Source organism: Dromiciops gliroides, chromosome 1 (genome assembly GCF_019393635.1).
Source record: "Dromiciops gliroides isolate mDroGli1 chromosome 1, mDroGli1.pri, whole genome shotgun sequence".
Classification (NCBI taxonomy): Eukaryota; Metazoa; Chordata; class Mammalia; order Microbiotheria; family Microbiotheriidae; genus Dromiciops; species Dromiciops gliroides.
Genome location: NC_057861.1, coordinates 566,677,510 through 566,693,470, shown reverse-complemented (window position 1 = coordinate 566,693,470; position 15,961 = coordinate 566,677,510). Strand labels below are relative to the sequence as shown.

Sequence of the window (15,961 nt, the reverse complement as noted above, 5' to 3'; positions counted from 1 at the left end):
TCTGCCAATATTTTATTCAAAGTCTGTTAATCTAAAATTTTCTTTCATAGGATCTTTAAATTTAAAACTAGAAGGAACTTCAAGCCATCTAATCAAACCCTCTCATTTTACAGATAAAGAAACAGAGAGGGAAAGTGAATTTAAGATGATCGAAATAATTTTTTTTAGCTCAAAGAATTCTGTGTCAAAAAGTTCTCCCTTAAATTCTACCTCACTATTGAAAAATACATCCAGTTAACTCTGCCAATTCCCATTTTGTTAAAAGTTACATTAAAGCAGACTACATCTACTTTAACTATTAATTAAGCTCCATAGCCTTAGATACAAGCTCAAGCTATGCAGCATGCACCTTGAAAACAACGCCAGCAACAATGATCAGTTTGGGTCCAGTGGGATCCTACCTTTGGAGAACCAGTTGTGCATTTCTGCATTATATTTTGCTTTTTTATAGAAAAAAGACTGTTTATTAGTATTTATAAGGAGCTATTTTCACACCACAGCTTGGAAAGGAAGATTATAGCAGCTGTAAATTTATTACAAGCCATGAAACAGGCTTCAAACCTGCACCTTCAGGGTGGAAAGGACTCAAGCTAGCTCACTACACACCACAATCTATTTTTGTCCATGCATATTTATGAACAATTCCAGCAGAAAATTGCATTTTCTGGCCCACATATACCTTTGATATGTTCTGGAGGCAAGATTGCTGTATTGGAAGGCGGAATATTTCATAATCTGCCAGCCCAAGAAAGTGAAAGATACTGTACACAGCAGCTACTTGCCTACTTACCAGTGACTTGGTCAACTAGAATACGGGAAGTAATAATTCGTCCATATTGGGAAAAGAGCTGCTCCAATTCCTTCTGGGTCATTGTTTTTGGAAGTCCACTGACATACAAATTTGCATCTCTGATGGAAGCCGAACTCGGGCGAGCATAGGAAACCTTGAAAAGGCAAGGAAAACCAAAGTAGATAGGTATGCCATTCTCACTACCCTCTTAGTAAAGGGTGAAGATAATCAAGGGATATTCGATTTGTGAGTACCTAAGCTTGTGTTTAACCTAGTGTTAATCTGAATTCTGATGAAAAAAAAAATGTTGGCAAGTTGTAAACAACATGAGGGGCAGGGTGGGGATAGTAGAGAATATCTACTTACCCACAAGGTTCAGTAGTATAATATAGGTCAGCCCATTAGAAACTCAACCTCCAAAGTTATTCCCAAACATCCCTAGCTTCCCTTAGAAGAGCACTACAGGTTAATGATTAACTTTCTTCTAGAATTTCTATCATTTCTTGTTCCATAGTTACCTATGTAACTCCTTTTATTTGTAGCCAAATGACTCTTACAAGCTTCTCTGGGTACTTTATAAATCTAGAATTCTCATATTCAGTCCATATTTGCCCTAAACATGCATTTCGGAAAAACAACAACAAAAATCCTACACGCCCTCCCCAACAGTATATCAAAGGAAATAATTTGGTTTGCCTTTTCTACCATCAGTTGCCCTTCTCTGGGACCTGTGAGCCTTTCTTGGGCTGTTGAGGTATGGACCCTCCATGACTCTGCATGAGGTTATGATAACATGTTGTTTGCTTCCTACATTTTTATCAGTGATATCTAAAATCTTGCTCTTTTTGGTTCACAAAAATATTTCAGACCAGAAGTTTTTAACCTGGGATCCATGGATCATGTATGAGGGATACATAAACTTGGAAAGGAAAAAAAAAACTATTTTATTTTATGCATTTAAAAACACAGGCTTCATACTGCCAAAGCATGACACAAAAAGAATTAAGGCTTCTTTTGTTAGATCAATGTTTTCAATAAGCCTACTAAAAGACAGAAGTTGTTTTCCTAGTTGTAAATGATACATCAGGCCCTATCACTCTTAATCTCATACATTCACGCTGAAGTTCTTCCATGTTAAGCACACCCACACTGAATCTCATGAGAGTTTCCTGCTGTTTTCCCCCACTAGCTTGACTCTAAGCTCTTTTGGGTAGTAAATGTGATCAGTAGACTGCACAAATACACCACACACCTCTTCTGTATCATTATATGTACACCAATCTTTGACTAGGGTACCACAAAATAAACACACTTCTTCAATCAGAACACAGTGCCAACTTATTATTATCCTTTGTTCACTGTGTCAGTTCTCTATCCCTAAGACAATATTCCTTCCAACCCATTGACTAAAAAAAAATTTTTTAAACGTGAAACATTGCTAAAGGCCACTTTGAAAGTCTAAATTATGTCCACACACTTGTCTACATGCTTATTTAACCTTCCAAAGAATTCTAAGAGATTAGTCAGGCATGATTTCCCCTTAAAGAAATACTGTTACCTTTCCCTTCATTAATTTAAGTATTTTGGTTGTTATTTGTTAGAAATTCTATCATCAGCACTCCCTATAAAAGTGACAGACTCATCAATCTGTTCCCAGTCCTTTCTCCAGAGGCCTTCACAGGCATTGAAAACACTGGGGAATATTATTTTTGGAAATGGCAGTCTTTCGCAATAGGTCACATATTTTGATTAATAGCCATACAAATGAATTCCTAAATTCTTTTACCTTCCTTAGATGTCATGAGGACCATTTCTAAACTTCCTGAAACCAAATGCTTAGTTAAAAAAGTTATATAAGCCTAGGATGATCAACGTCTATCACCCCTTTTTTGTTCCATATGAAATGGAATCTCTAAGTCTCTCCCAAGTATTCTAAATTATAGTTGTGCACATTTTCTCCCTGATACCCCACAAATGAAGAATGGTGGTGGTTACAAGGAGCAGGAATAATTTCAAAACCGTATGCAGGGTTGTTAAACTTCCAGTCCTGGGCATTTAATAGAGAAGAAAGATGGTACACCTGCCTGGAGTCTCCAAAGAATAACCTGGGAAGGCCTGGACCATACATCCCACCCCTCCCATTTGGGGATAGGTAGCCATGAATGGGATGCTGTCTGTAGTAGCAAAACGGAAGGACTATTAGAAGTGTTGCTTTTTTCAGATGTGCTTGTTGCTTCTGAAAGCTTGGAAAAAGAGCCCAAACATTCCCTGAAATGTCAAAGTAGAACATAAGCTCGATGAAGGGAGGTATCGTTTTCATTTTTGTTTTCACTGATCGAGTACCAGAACACAGTAGGCACATGATGCTTGCTAAATTAAATGATGTTACTTGCACAGAATTCAAGTTTCCTCATAATTCATAGAGAGGTTGCTTTTTAAAAATAGACTAAGGCAGGGGCAGCGGAGGACCTGAATTCAAATGTGACCTCAGACACTTAAAAATTACTAGCTGTATGACCCTGGGAAAGTCACTTAACCCCAAATTGCCTCACACACCCCCCCCCTCTAAAAAAAAAAGGTGTAGAGATTTTTGGGGCAGCTAGGTGGCACAGTGGATAAAGCACTGGCCTTGTATTCAGGAGTACCTGAGTTCCAATCCGGCTTCAGACACTTGACACTAGCTGTGTGGCCCTGGGCAAGTCACTTAACCCCCACTGCCCCACGAAAACAAAAACAAACAACCCCCCACACACACACACACACAGACTAAGGTTTCATAGGTGGCACCTGAAACATTAAAGGATGAGAAGAATTTGGGGATAGCATGAGTAACAGCAACAAGAAAGGGACAGAAAATGAAAAGTAGCTCACTTTAGTTTGATTTTAGAAAACACCAAAGGGTGTAGTATGAGGTAGACAATAGGGAACTGCTTAAGGGTCCTGAGTAGATGACTGACTGAATCATAGCGATGCAGTAGTCTTTAACTTCTGGTTCAACTGAAAAGAGAGCTAGACATTTCCCTCAGATTCTCATAAACTCTCAAACAAAACTCTTGGAAGTGATGCATATTCTGACCCACAGGCTTTCAAAAAAACTCTGCCCCTCCCCCCCCTTCCTGTGACATGGGAAACCAGAAGACAGAACCTTGTTCTGGCTGAAATTGCAGTATTACAGCACTGTGATGTGACTACTCAGGGAGTGAATAGATGGAATTGGGGCAGGATGTCAGGGTGTATGTAAATTTACCAGTCCTAAAGCAAAAGGGACTGGCATCCATTTGGAGCTAATTCTGTCCCCCTAGAATTCCCCTGGGGCTGAGACTGAGGTCAGTGAAAAGTGAATTGTCCCATTTGGGAGGATAGCTTTGAGGCTCAGGCCTTGGAGAAAAAGCTCAGGAGAAAGAAAAATGAGTTAAATACCTTGAGCAAAATCAGGTAAAGCAACAGAGCACATATTACTAACCAAAGGGAAGATGGTAATAGGAAGACTATTCGGGCAGCTGTAGAAGACCTGTTAGTAAAATATTATAAGAGGCTAAGCAGGAAGAATTTGATATTGATTTCACATTATGCCAAATTCTGATATAGCTTACTATAAACTCATTTAAGGGCAGAGATAGTTTTTAATTCTTCTACATGTCTCCCCACAGTGCAGGGCAAAATGGCTTATAAACCAGTAATGAAAAAAGCTGACATGGGGCAGCTAGATGGCGCAGTGGATAGAGCACCGGCCCTGGATTCAGGAGTACCTGAGTTCAAATCCGGCCTCAGACACTTAATACTTACTAGCTGTGTGACCCTGGGCAAGTCACTTAACCCCAATTGCCCCGCAAAAAAAAAAAAAAAAAGCTGACATAATATTTTAACATCAAGTACTTTGTGCTTACTATTTTATTTTATTTTATTCTCAACAACTGTGCAGGGTATGTTATCTCAATTAAAAAATGAGCAGATAATGAAACAAATTCATAGCTTTCCACTGTCAGTTGTAGCAAAGCTGGGATTTGAATCCGGGTCTCCCAATTCTAAATGCAGTTCTAATACACTACAATGGCTTCAAGAAATGTTTGCCAAATGATAACTAGAAATGTTGTAATATAGTGAAGCTCCTGCGTGTTTCTCAGTGGTCGAGGGTCAGAACATCTTTCTTCAAGCGTCACATTCAGACTTCCCTTGCATGCATGCTTGTGCATAGGCATGTGGAATGAACAAGTTGGCCTTTTTCCTCCTTTCTTTCTTTAAAAAGAAATAATAAAGGCTTCTACTGCTATTTCAACAGGTGAATATTTAATGCCTAAAGATCAAGGTTATGAAATGTCAAAACTACCAAGCAAAGGCTCTAATTTGAGAAGCAGACAGGAAGTCTGCAATTTAAATATTTAAAGATGAAACAGGTAGTACAACACTGAACACCCTGCTACTCCAGAGATACCAATTTAAAAATCAGGTTTCCTGGAATTTTCCACTGCCCTAACAAGCTGCATGGTAAACAAAGACAAGTGATACTGGAATTACTTGGAGAGGGAGGAGGGAGAGTTCCATGCAAATGAGCACTCTTACCTATAGCTTTTCAAATTGCTCTTCACAAATTTCAATGATCAAAGGAGATTAGAATGGATGAGAAGAATAGGGATGAAAATAGATTTACCCATTATAATTATGTGACTACAACCTAAGAGTTGAAGGCTGGCTAAGTGCAAATGAGATAGTATAGTTTCTGTAGTAAAGTTGATATTTTCTCATCGCCATCTAAAAACATAGAGCGCTTTGTGCTTAATGGGAGCTTCTACTGGCCTAAAGATGAACAGGAAGGTTGGCCAGATCCATGTGGTTGCCCCATTCCCTCCCCTCCCTCCCTCTCTTACAGTTCTGGAAGCCTCCCTGAAAAGTCCATTGAAGACAGTATCTATGGTTAAGTCTCTAGGAATAATAAAGGAACAGTGCGACACTAGTGACAGGAAAGCCAGTTGTAATGTACTAGGTTTCCAGTCCAATTTGGGGAGGATCCTCTCACCTAAAGGAGGTGAGGTTCCACGTAAATTTGTCATTAATAGCTCATGTCAAAATTAGGGTCTTTTCTATGGACACTTCAAAATAAGAAGAATTGTACTATGGTGGAAAGAGTAGGCACATAGGCCAGAGGGAAAAAGAAAGTAATAACGCATTTATTATGTGCCTATATTAATAATGATAACAGCTAACACTTACATAGTGTTTACTGTGTGCCAAGCACTTTATAATTATCATCTCATTTGATCCTCACAACAACCCTGAGAGGTAGGTACTATTATTATCACAACCCTATTTTACAGATGAAGACAGAGGCAAAAAAGAGACTAAGCAATTTGCCCAGGGTCACACAGCTAGTAAGAATCTGAGTTCAAATTTGAACTCAGGTCTTCCTGATTAAAGGCAGCTAGTTGGCACAGTGGTTAGAGCATTGGGCTTATAATCAGAAAGATTAATCTTCAAATCTGGCCTCAGACATTTATTAGCTGCATGATCCCGGACAAGTCACTTAACCTTATGTGCTTCAGTTTCCTCACATTTAAAATGAACTGGAGAAGTAAATGGCAAATCACTCTAGTATCTTTGCCAAGAAAACCCCAAATGAGGTCATGAAGAGTCAAATGCAACCTAAAAGGACTCAAAGCCCAGCACTCTAGCCACCACGCCACCTAGCTGTCTCCTTTGAGGCTCCCAACTCTAAGAAGTGTTATTGTTATCCCAATTTTGCAGATGAAGAAACTAAGGTAGGAGGGATGAGATGACTTACCCAGAGGCTCAAGCCTAGGGAGTGTCTAAGTGCCCAAGATTAAATTTGAACTTGGGACTTCCAGACTCTAGGCCCAGCACACTATCCAGTGGATCACCCTAGTACTGTAAGAACAAGTCACCACAAACATTCCCTATATAAACCTGGTACCCTCCCACAATTACATACTTGACATCAGTTAGGAAGAGTAGGTAGAGATGTATGGATTAAGGTGAACAAAAAGCAGATCAGCCTTGATGCCCCTTCCCTTTTTTTTGTTACCCCCATACCACCCTCCCCCCAGGCTCCCTGTGCCTATTCCTCACTGCAGCTGATAGAGGTGACAAACCTAAAAACTGTCTCCTGCCGCAATTCTCAACTAGTTCCTTAGAGAGGGCTTTCCCTCACTAGCTGCTCTCTCCACTAAATTTGATGAAAGAACTTCATACACTTTAAAGGTACAGTGCATACATCTAGGTGCTGCACTGGGTAGAGTAGTAAGCCTAGAGTCAGGAAGACCAAGTTCAAATTTGACGTCAGACACAGCTGTGTGACCCTACTGGGCAAATCACTTTGCCTCAGTTTGCCTCAACTCTAAAATGGGAATAATCAAAGCACTTCACTCTAAAGGGTTGTTGTGAGGATTATATGAGGCAATATTTGTAAAGTGATTAGTAGGTTCTTACTCTAGCTTTTTTCCCCCTCCCACCTTTTTTTAAAATACTGTACTTCACTTAAGAATTTAATACCTCCTTGCCCCTTTTCAGTTGGGCCAGGGGAATCAATTGATTGCGGGAACCCTGATCACCACCCCTCCCATACATACTTATCTAATTATATACCTACAGATAGCCTGGGTTTCTTCCCTTGAGAACTGTCTGTTCATATCCTTAGACCATTAGAGTACATTTACATCACATATCATATTCGGGAAGCTCCTCACTACCCTTTTTAAGTTTCTCTGGCAAGTCACTCTAAGTCATGCCCCAATCTTCTGGAGTTCCTTATATTTTCTCTAAGGATTCACAAAGATTAAAGGAAATTACTTCAGCCAGTGGGAGTTCACACTTAATCATTCAAATTGATCACATTAAACATTAGAGAGATGTCTAGTTTAAGTCCTCAAATTGTGAGAAGGATTTTCCCTCCCCAAAGATAATGTGATTGTTAGTATCATTACGAATGTAAAGAATTGAAGCCAGAAGGAATGAGGGATAATATAGTCTAAGACCCTCATTTTTAAAATGAGGAAACCAATGGTTAATGAATTATCCAAGGTCACTTAGCTAATATGGAAAAGAATGGGACTAAAATCTCCTTAAGCACAAAGTTTCAAGAATATATATGATTATAATACTAAAGGGGGAACAGAAGATTTGACAAGAAGCCTCAAATATAAAGCTAAAGGGAAGAACTTTAATTGGTAAATAAACTTACATTTTCAAAACTGCAAAATTACTCTAGAAATACTCAAATAATTTAGTCATGTCATTAAATTGCAATGTTATCTTTCACAAATTGAAGCCTAAATTTATTAAGGTCATATTAAATGAAAAATTTTAACAACATGCATTTATATTTTCTATATAATTTTGTGCTTTCTGAACAAAAATACTTTCCTCCTAACTCTGAAGTAAATAGAGAAAAGGACAGAGACTAAACTTGTGATGACACTAGTACAGGGATGTTGCTCTGGGGCAAGTCCCTTCTCAGAAAGCTGTTATCTTAGAGAACAGCCTAAATCATTAAACCAACGAGTGTGTGTCACAGGCAAAGAAATGAAGGAACTCAGTGCCTACTGATTTCAAGACTAGCTCTTAATCTGCATGCTGCCTCTCACAGTAGAGCTTTATCATTCCTATTTCACAAGGGTTGAAACTTAATGACATGGCCAGGTTCACATGCCCAAATCAGGCTTCCTAACTAGTGATTTAAACTGATTTGATTAAACCTAGACCCCGAACCCATACCATTTCGTAACAAAAACTTTGGTATTCAAAGTTCCCTGTCTATTTTTATCCTTTACAAAGAACATACTGTTTAAGAAAGTACACAAGAGAGAGAAAAAAGGAGGCAGCAACACTATGTTATTCTTTAATAAACCAAAATGACACTTTCCAGTCTAACTTCTATTCCAAAAGGTACAAATTTCTGACCTAATTCCCAGGAAGTAAAAGACAGAATTTTAAAATGAAAATGCACCAGTAGCATTACCTAACTGAATTCTAAACAATGATTTCTTGAATTTAGAGGCAAAACTGTAGTCTTCTACTTAAGGGGAAAAACTCCCTATGTCCCAGGAATAAGCTGCTTGCCTTAAGTAAAGAGAACCTTAAAATGAGGTTTTTCATTAAATATAAATACAAAAATTCAATATCCCTGGGGGGAAAAGGAAGGTAAATTCTTTCTCTTAAGGCAACAAAGAAACTAGAGACATGACAAATTGGATTTCCTTCTTCACAAGTCATAAACTCAGCCACTGCAAAACTATACTGAGTGGTGTTTATTAAATGCTGCCTTACACAGCATCATCCATGTATAGCTATTAAATGAGAGTTGAAACAGACTATGCCCTAATAGACATCTTTTTATTAAAGCACTGCAGTTGGCAGTTCATTTCTATCAAACCATAGTCAAGGGATTTCAATTTCCCTGTGTTTTTGTTTGCTGATGTTTAGTTTTGTACTCAGAGGGATCAGGCAGGTAATTATAGATAAGAAAATAGGTAATTCCAGATAATATAGGAAATATTTTCTTGAACTGAAATCTGGAAAGATCATAGCCACCTTCCTTGTATCCCTAGGACTAGAACTTTTAAATCATTCAGCCTACTGATAGAATTACAGGCTTGAAAAAGTAGCCTAGTTATTGAGATTTTTTTTAAAAGTTCATCTCAAACCTTTTAAGTGTTTACCTACATTTTGCTACATGTACTTCAAAATGATGTATTTCTATTTTCCTTTAATTTGTCAAATTGCAATCCCTCTAGTAGGGGCACTGAGTTGCCATGGATTTAAAAAAAAAAACAGAACCTAATTTTATTGTCAATATTCTGGTGAGTATCCTATGTGAACTTGGCTAGGTTGGGGCTTCCTCCCCCTTGCTGTGGTCAAAATTCTTCTTAAGACCAGAAGAACCTGGGATCTACTGGGAAAACCTTCAAGAACTCAGGGTCACCTGTGCCATGTTTCCACACCAGTGTAGGACTTTGGGAGGAGGTTATTATTTTAGAAAACAATTAAGCCCAACTGGTCAAAGAAAAAAAAGTTGTATACAAGTCACAGAATAGAGTGTCTTTCTTCCTTCCTATTATGAATCCATTCAAAAGACAAAGCACTCATTTCTCAAAATGAAAAAAAAAATAAACATATTCAATCTCCATATCCAGGAAAAAGGTTAAGTAATTTAAAAGAACACATAGCATAAAGAGCACATGGACTTCCTCTGACCTAAACAGTTTAGTCCTATTTTGAGAAGACTCATCCAAAAACAAAGATCATTACTTGTGGTTTTTGGTGGACTTTTGAGTGCTGAAATGCTTCACAAGAAATACTTGTCAGAATAAAATGTGTCATGGACCCAACTATGGTAAGCAAAACACCTCTCCTTGAGGAAGATGGAGAGGCATGGTGATAGAGAAGAGTAAACAAAGAAAAAGTATTTCCAGAAGGAAAAGTTAATAATTGTGTTTTTTCCCAATCTGTATTGCCTAAAATTCCAAAGTGGGGATAATTTGGGGGGATTTTATAAGCTGATGGGAGATCACACAGTCCAACCATATTTTGCTGATGAGAAAACTACCTCAGTGACTTGTCTCAAGTCACACTGGAGGTTAAGGGCCAGGTCTCCTGACTCCAACATAGCATTTTTCCCAGTACCTTGACGTCTCCCATCAATAAAACCTGAAGTAGAGTAAGATTTAATATCTTCTCTAAACAAAGTAACAGTAATTCAAAATACTTGTTTACTACAGGATTATAAACTCTTCTACTTAACTGTGAACTCCGGGGAGAAAGGGACCATGTCAATCACCTTTGTATTCTGCACAGCACCTCACAAATAGTAAGACATTCACATATTTGCTGAATAAATTTACTCCAACTATGTCCTAAAAGAAACTGACTACTAAAGGAACCACTTCAGTAAGATTATTAAAGGTTAGATTTGTTTGCTAACAGAATCTGACGTTATATCCTTTAAAATCTGCAATGCGTGAAATATCACATAAAATAGAAAAACGAAGTTCATTGGGTTGGAGTAGAAAAAAATGGGTTCTAGATGGTATTCTGTTACTTGTTGGAAGTAGAAGTGAATTTTCCTCTTTGATCCTCAGCTTCCTCATCTATAAAATGGATAGGACTAAATTATTTCAGAGGTCACTTTAAACTAACATTTTTCACCTTATGATCCAGCCAAATCTTAGGCCATTTTAATTTTGATAGAACTTTCATAAAGCAGCTATTTAAACAGTAACAGAAAAGGTCATAAGGAAAATTCATGCACACCACCTAAGGACTGTTCAATATCAATGCATTCACTTAAAATCACACTCAATCTAAAGAAAGTACTCTTCACTGCTCTGCATAATAATGATTAGAATTAAAAACCAAATTCAATCAGTACTGATGATATTGAGATTATGTAACAAAAGCTATTTTAAGACCTAAAATATACAAGTAACTCCTTCCCTCCCCTAAAGAAATTACCTATAAAAAACAGCAGACTTTGTTCACTGCCTCAACCACCATTTATTCCTGAACTCCTGGAACCTGGTTTTCTTCTCCAACAGTTCTATTTTCAATGACACGAATGAGCTCATGGTTGCCAAATCTGCAGTTCTCTTCTCAGTCCTCATCCTTACCCATTCAACTGCATCAGGATACTATTAATCACCAGTTCCTTCTCCCTTGGCTCCCAGGACCCCACCCTCAGTTTCCCTCCTGCCTCTAACTACCCCTTCTCAGTGTCCTTGGCTACTTCTTCCCCATTCTCTCTTTAGTGAGGGTATCTGCCTTGGCTCTATCTTTATTGCTCACCACCACCCCCCACCTTCTTCTTAACCTAATCAATTTCTTTCTTTCCCATGCCTTCATTTATCATGTATAAGCAAATAACTCTTAATTCTCTCCCTTCTCTAGTTCTATATTCCCAATTATCAACAAGACAAGAGGCATGAGACAGTAGGGTGGCCTTATAGTCAACATGTCCTGAATTTAAGGCAACCTCTGATTTACAATGAGAGGGAGAGGGAAGGGAAATGACACAACAGTCAGCACATCATGGCAAATTCAAGTGCTTAAATACTTTCTACTACTAACTGCTTTAAAACATCTCTAGCAAGCATATTTCTAGTGAATAGAAAGTCAGCCTCAGTCAAGAATGAATGAATGGACAAATTAATGAACATTTATTAAGCACTTACTGTGTGTAAAACACTGTGGTAGATGCTGAGGATACAAAGAGAAAAAAGCCAGATAGGCTCTGCTCCCAAGGAGCTCACATTCTAACAGGAGCAGAAAACACAAAGAGGAGGTTTCAGCTGTCATTCAGCTGGAAAAAAGCCCAGTGGTCTTTGGGGTACAGTGGCAAATCAAATGGTAATACAACTTCTTCAATGTCACTTGCACTGTTAAAACAATTTTCATTTCTGATGCTGAACCATTTGACAAAGCTAAGGACTTTGGTGTTAAGTACTTTTTCTTCAGAATCTTCAGTAGCTATGGCTTCTAAGAAGTTAGCTGCTGTATTACATCTCTTCAAAGGTTTCTCTCCCTCAGTGACTGCAGGGGCCAGGATGGGACACTACTATTGACAGATTGATGGACTCTTGGTCTCAGGGTCTTGGACTATCTCCACTGGGGTCTGAGGTGGTGTTTTGACCAAACTAAGCTCTATCTCCCTCGGGGTGTCTTACTACTTTAGCTAGACTGGCTCCCTTGCCCCACTGATGCCAATTGATTGGTTCTAGTAAAGCCTAGAACTATATTTCCATTCCCCAAAGACCAAGTTAGCTAAAACAAGTAGATTCAGCAGCAGGTTAGCTCCAGGGTGATGAAATTTTCAGCCAATGGAACTCAAAGTTCTTATATTAAGTCATAGAGAGACTGCAATCTGTAGCAGTGGAGAGAACACATATAATAAAGAAATCACATATCCTTTAAGTAACGCCACAAACACTCACATTTATAAAGCACTTTGAAGTCTACAGAGTACTTTCAATATACTACTTTGCTTCTCACAACAACCCTTTGAAGTAAGTATGGTATTATTCCCTGGCTTGTCAACTAGTAAATGTCTGAGAAAGAATTCTAGCCTAAATGGTCCTAACTCCCATGGGAATCCAGAACACCATTCTATAGGCCATTCTAAGAGAATCCTGATCATTGCCTTCGGTTTCAAAAACAATTTAAATTCAAACATTTATTTTTATCTGTATCTATCTTTGAACATTTTCCCCCAATGTGAGTAATTTGACATGTGTACCACAATTATTTGATTAGATCATGTTGATGAAATAATAATTTTGGCACATGTATCCATATGCTATACATATTATATATGCACATATATTATTCATATAAGCAATTTTCCATAGAGGGAAAATCACAAGGGAAGATAAAGACAACCAAAAGACATTAGAATGCTCATTTGAACTTTTAAAAATGTTTAATATAGTTTAAATAATGTTATTTACTCCATGGTAAGAGAAGCAGCACAGTATCTGGCCTGGGTTTACGAGTGAGGAAGACCTGGGTTCAAGTCTTGCCTTTGACATATACCTAAAACCAATGGAGAGTTTCTAGAATTTCCTACACAAGTGAACTCACGGTAGTAGACTGCCCCTACCACCATAATACTACCACGACTCCTACTATTAATTCTAAGACTAAAGGCCTTGGTAGATAGCCTACAGCAGAGCTAGCAAACTCCAAGACCTCTAGCCTCTTACTCCCCAGTACCATCCATACCAGATTAAAATGTAATTGAGAAACATTTAACAAAATAAATAAAAACGATGCCACACAGATAACATTACTTTTGGCACAAGCATCAGCTGTGTTGGAAAAAAAAGTTAATTTTACAAAAATATCCTTATCTGAAGTCCCATGTGTCTAACAAAACAATCAAAATAGAAAGTATACTTTTAATTCTTCAAAGGCAGAACCAGTAGCTAGATCATCATAGGAGTTTTGGTGAGCAAACTAAAAGTGAGGTTATCTTTTTATCAATCACATGAAGAAAAGACAAGTTTTGTTTATCATTCACCAGACTGAAAGAAGGTGTAGTCGAAGCAGGGGTTTTTAACTCAGAATCAATTAATTTCAAGATATTTTATTTCATTTGTAATATTACCTATTTTAGGGGCAGCTAGGTGGCACAGTGGATAAAGCACCGGCCCTGGATTCAGGAGTGCCTGAGTTCAAATCTGGCCTCAGACACTTAACACTTACTAGCTGTGTGACCCTAATTGCCTCACCAAAAAACAAAACAAAACAAAAATGTTGTTTTAATATTATATATTTTATTTCATGCACTTGAAAACATTTTGAGAAAGATCCCAGAGGGATCTATGACAAAAAAAGGTTATGAACCCAATTTAGAAGGAAGTTAATCTCATGAAGACATCTTAACTAAGGCTATGTACCTACATTAATGTTTTTCTCTCTTCATTAATTATGAAAACCCAAAATAAAGCTAGTTATTTAACTATGGCCAATAGAACATCATTTTGTTTCATTAAACTGCTTGGGGGAAAGAGGTCTTTTCTTCAGCAGGTGAAGGAATTCTTTAGAGCAGAGGCTCTCTCTACAGAGATGCCAATATGTTTAACAGATTTGACTAAAATATAAACAGGTTATTTTCTTCTACAAAATCTTCCACAGTTTATCAAGAGAGTTAAGCGTATGTCTATATGACATGTGGTGAAATCCTGGTGTTTTAGAAACAGGACAGGGACTATGGTATGATAGCAGAAGTACTTGGTTTTGGAGCCTAAGGACCTACATTCAAATTCTACCCCTATCACTTGTGACCTTAAACTTACCACAACCTGTCTGAGCCTGAGATTCCTCATCTGTACAATTGGGAGAGGGGAGGTGTTAGCACTAGATGGCCTCTAGGATCCCTTCCAGACCCCTAAATTTAGACCCTTCCAGGTCTAAATTATTCTCCTATAATTGACAAAAGGGTTAAAGATGTTTAGAGGCAGCTAGATAGAAATATTCAGAAGACAAAAAGACCTGAGTTGAAAATCAGCCTCAGATAAGATAAATGTGTGTGACCCTAAGCAAGTCACTTAACATCTCTCTGATTCAGGTACCTCATCTACAAAATAAGAACAAAAATAACACCTGCCTCCCAGGAGTGTTTTGAGGATAAAATGAGGCAACATTTGTAAAATTCTTTGCAAACCTTAAAACACTATATAAATGCTAGCTGTTATTATTGATGTAATCAATAATTATATTTAACCTTGGCAAGTGTGGCAGATAAGAGAGCCTAAACCAACAGTCCCCCATTTGGACATAGCTTTAATAGGGAAGACAACATACTAGAAAAGGGGGGGGGGGGGAGATAAACAGTAGACTAGGTATCAATAGATTCTTATTTTACTGCCAGTTCTTCAATAGATAGTTGAATGACCTTGGGTGTGTGAATAGGGAGAGAGAGAGAGAGAGAATGAGAATATCTTTCTAGCTTCAAAATTCTGAGGCTGCTAATCTGCGCTTTTCCAAATCTAATGTCCTATTGCTGTATGTGTATTATAGGCAAATCATAACATATCAGGCTCTAATGCTTTCTGGTGGACTCGATTTAAATCTGGTATACATTTCTAAAATATTATCAAAATTCCCAAGTCAACACAACAAGATCCTAGACTGACTACATGCTATACTTCCTTGAAAGTAGCTTTCAATCTACATACTACACTGAGTGTTTGGGGTATAAAATAACTATGCTGAGTCAGGGCTAAGAACAGAGGTTTAAAAAGAATAAACCAACGATTCATAATCGTGATTTAAGATTATAGTGGCTCTCTCTGGCATTTTTCTGCCTTGTTTTGTAATAATTGGAATGACACCACCTGCTGGACACTTACTGTAACAAAACTCAGCCATGAGGAGAAGGCCTCTGAGGGCAAGGCCATGTGGCTTTTCTTTGGTCACAGGAAGTGATGTTGGCTTGTGGGAGGAAGAGGGGGTGAGGCTGGCTCTCGTGCGCGCTCACGCTCTAGCTCTCGCTCGCTCTCTCTCTCTCTCTCTCTCTCTCTCTCATCAGGACTCTCATGGAGAGCAGAGGAGGAGAACTGTAGCTCCCTGAGACAGATAGATGAATCTAGGCCTTTCTCTCTCTCTTTACCAATTCCTTATTCTCCTTAATAAATGCTTAAAAGTCTAAACTATTGCTAAAAACTA

At 38.1% G+C, this 15,961-nt stretch overlaps 1 protein-coding gene across 12 annotated transcripts in view; it reads right to left on the bottom strand.

Moving 5' to 3' along the window:
• Positions 1–15,961, bottom strand: part of ELAVL2 (ELAV like RNA binding protein 2) — a 175,872-nt gene that overhangs the window by 13,456 nt on the left and 146,455 nt on the right. For all 12 annotated transcript variants that reach the window (XM_043976943.1, XM_043976948.1, XM_043976945.1 and 9 more), the window contains one exon: positions 791–944. In XM_043976943.1, coding sequence (XP_043832878.1) covers positions 791–944 — 154 coding nt within the window. The remainder of the gene's footprint in view (positions 1–790; positions 945–15,961) is intronic.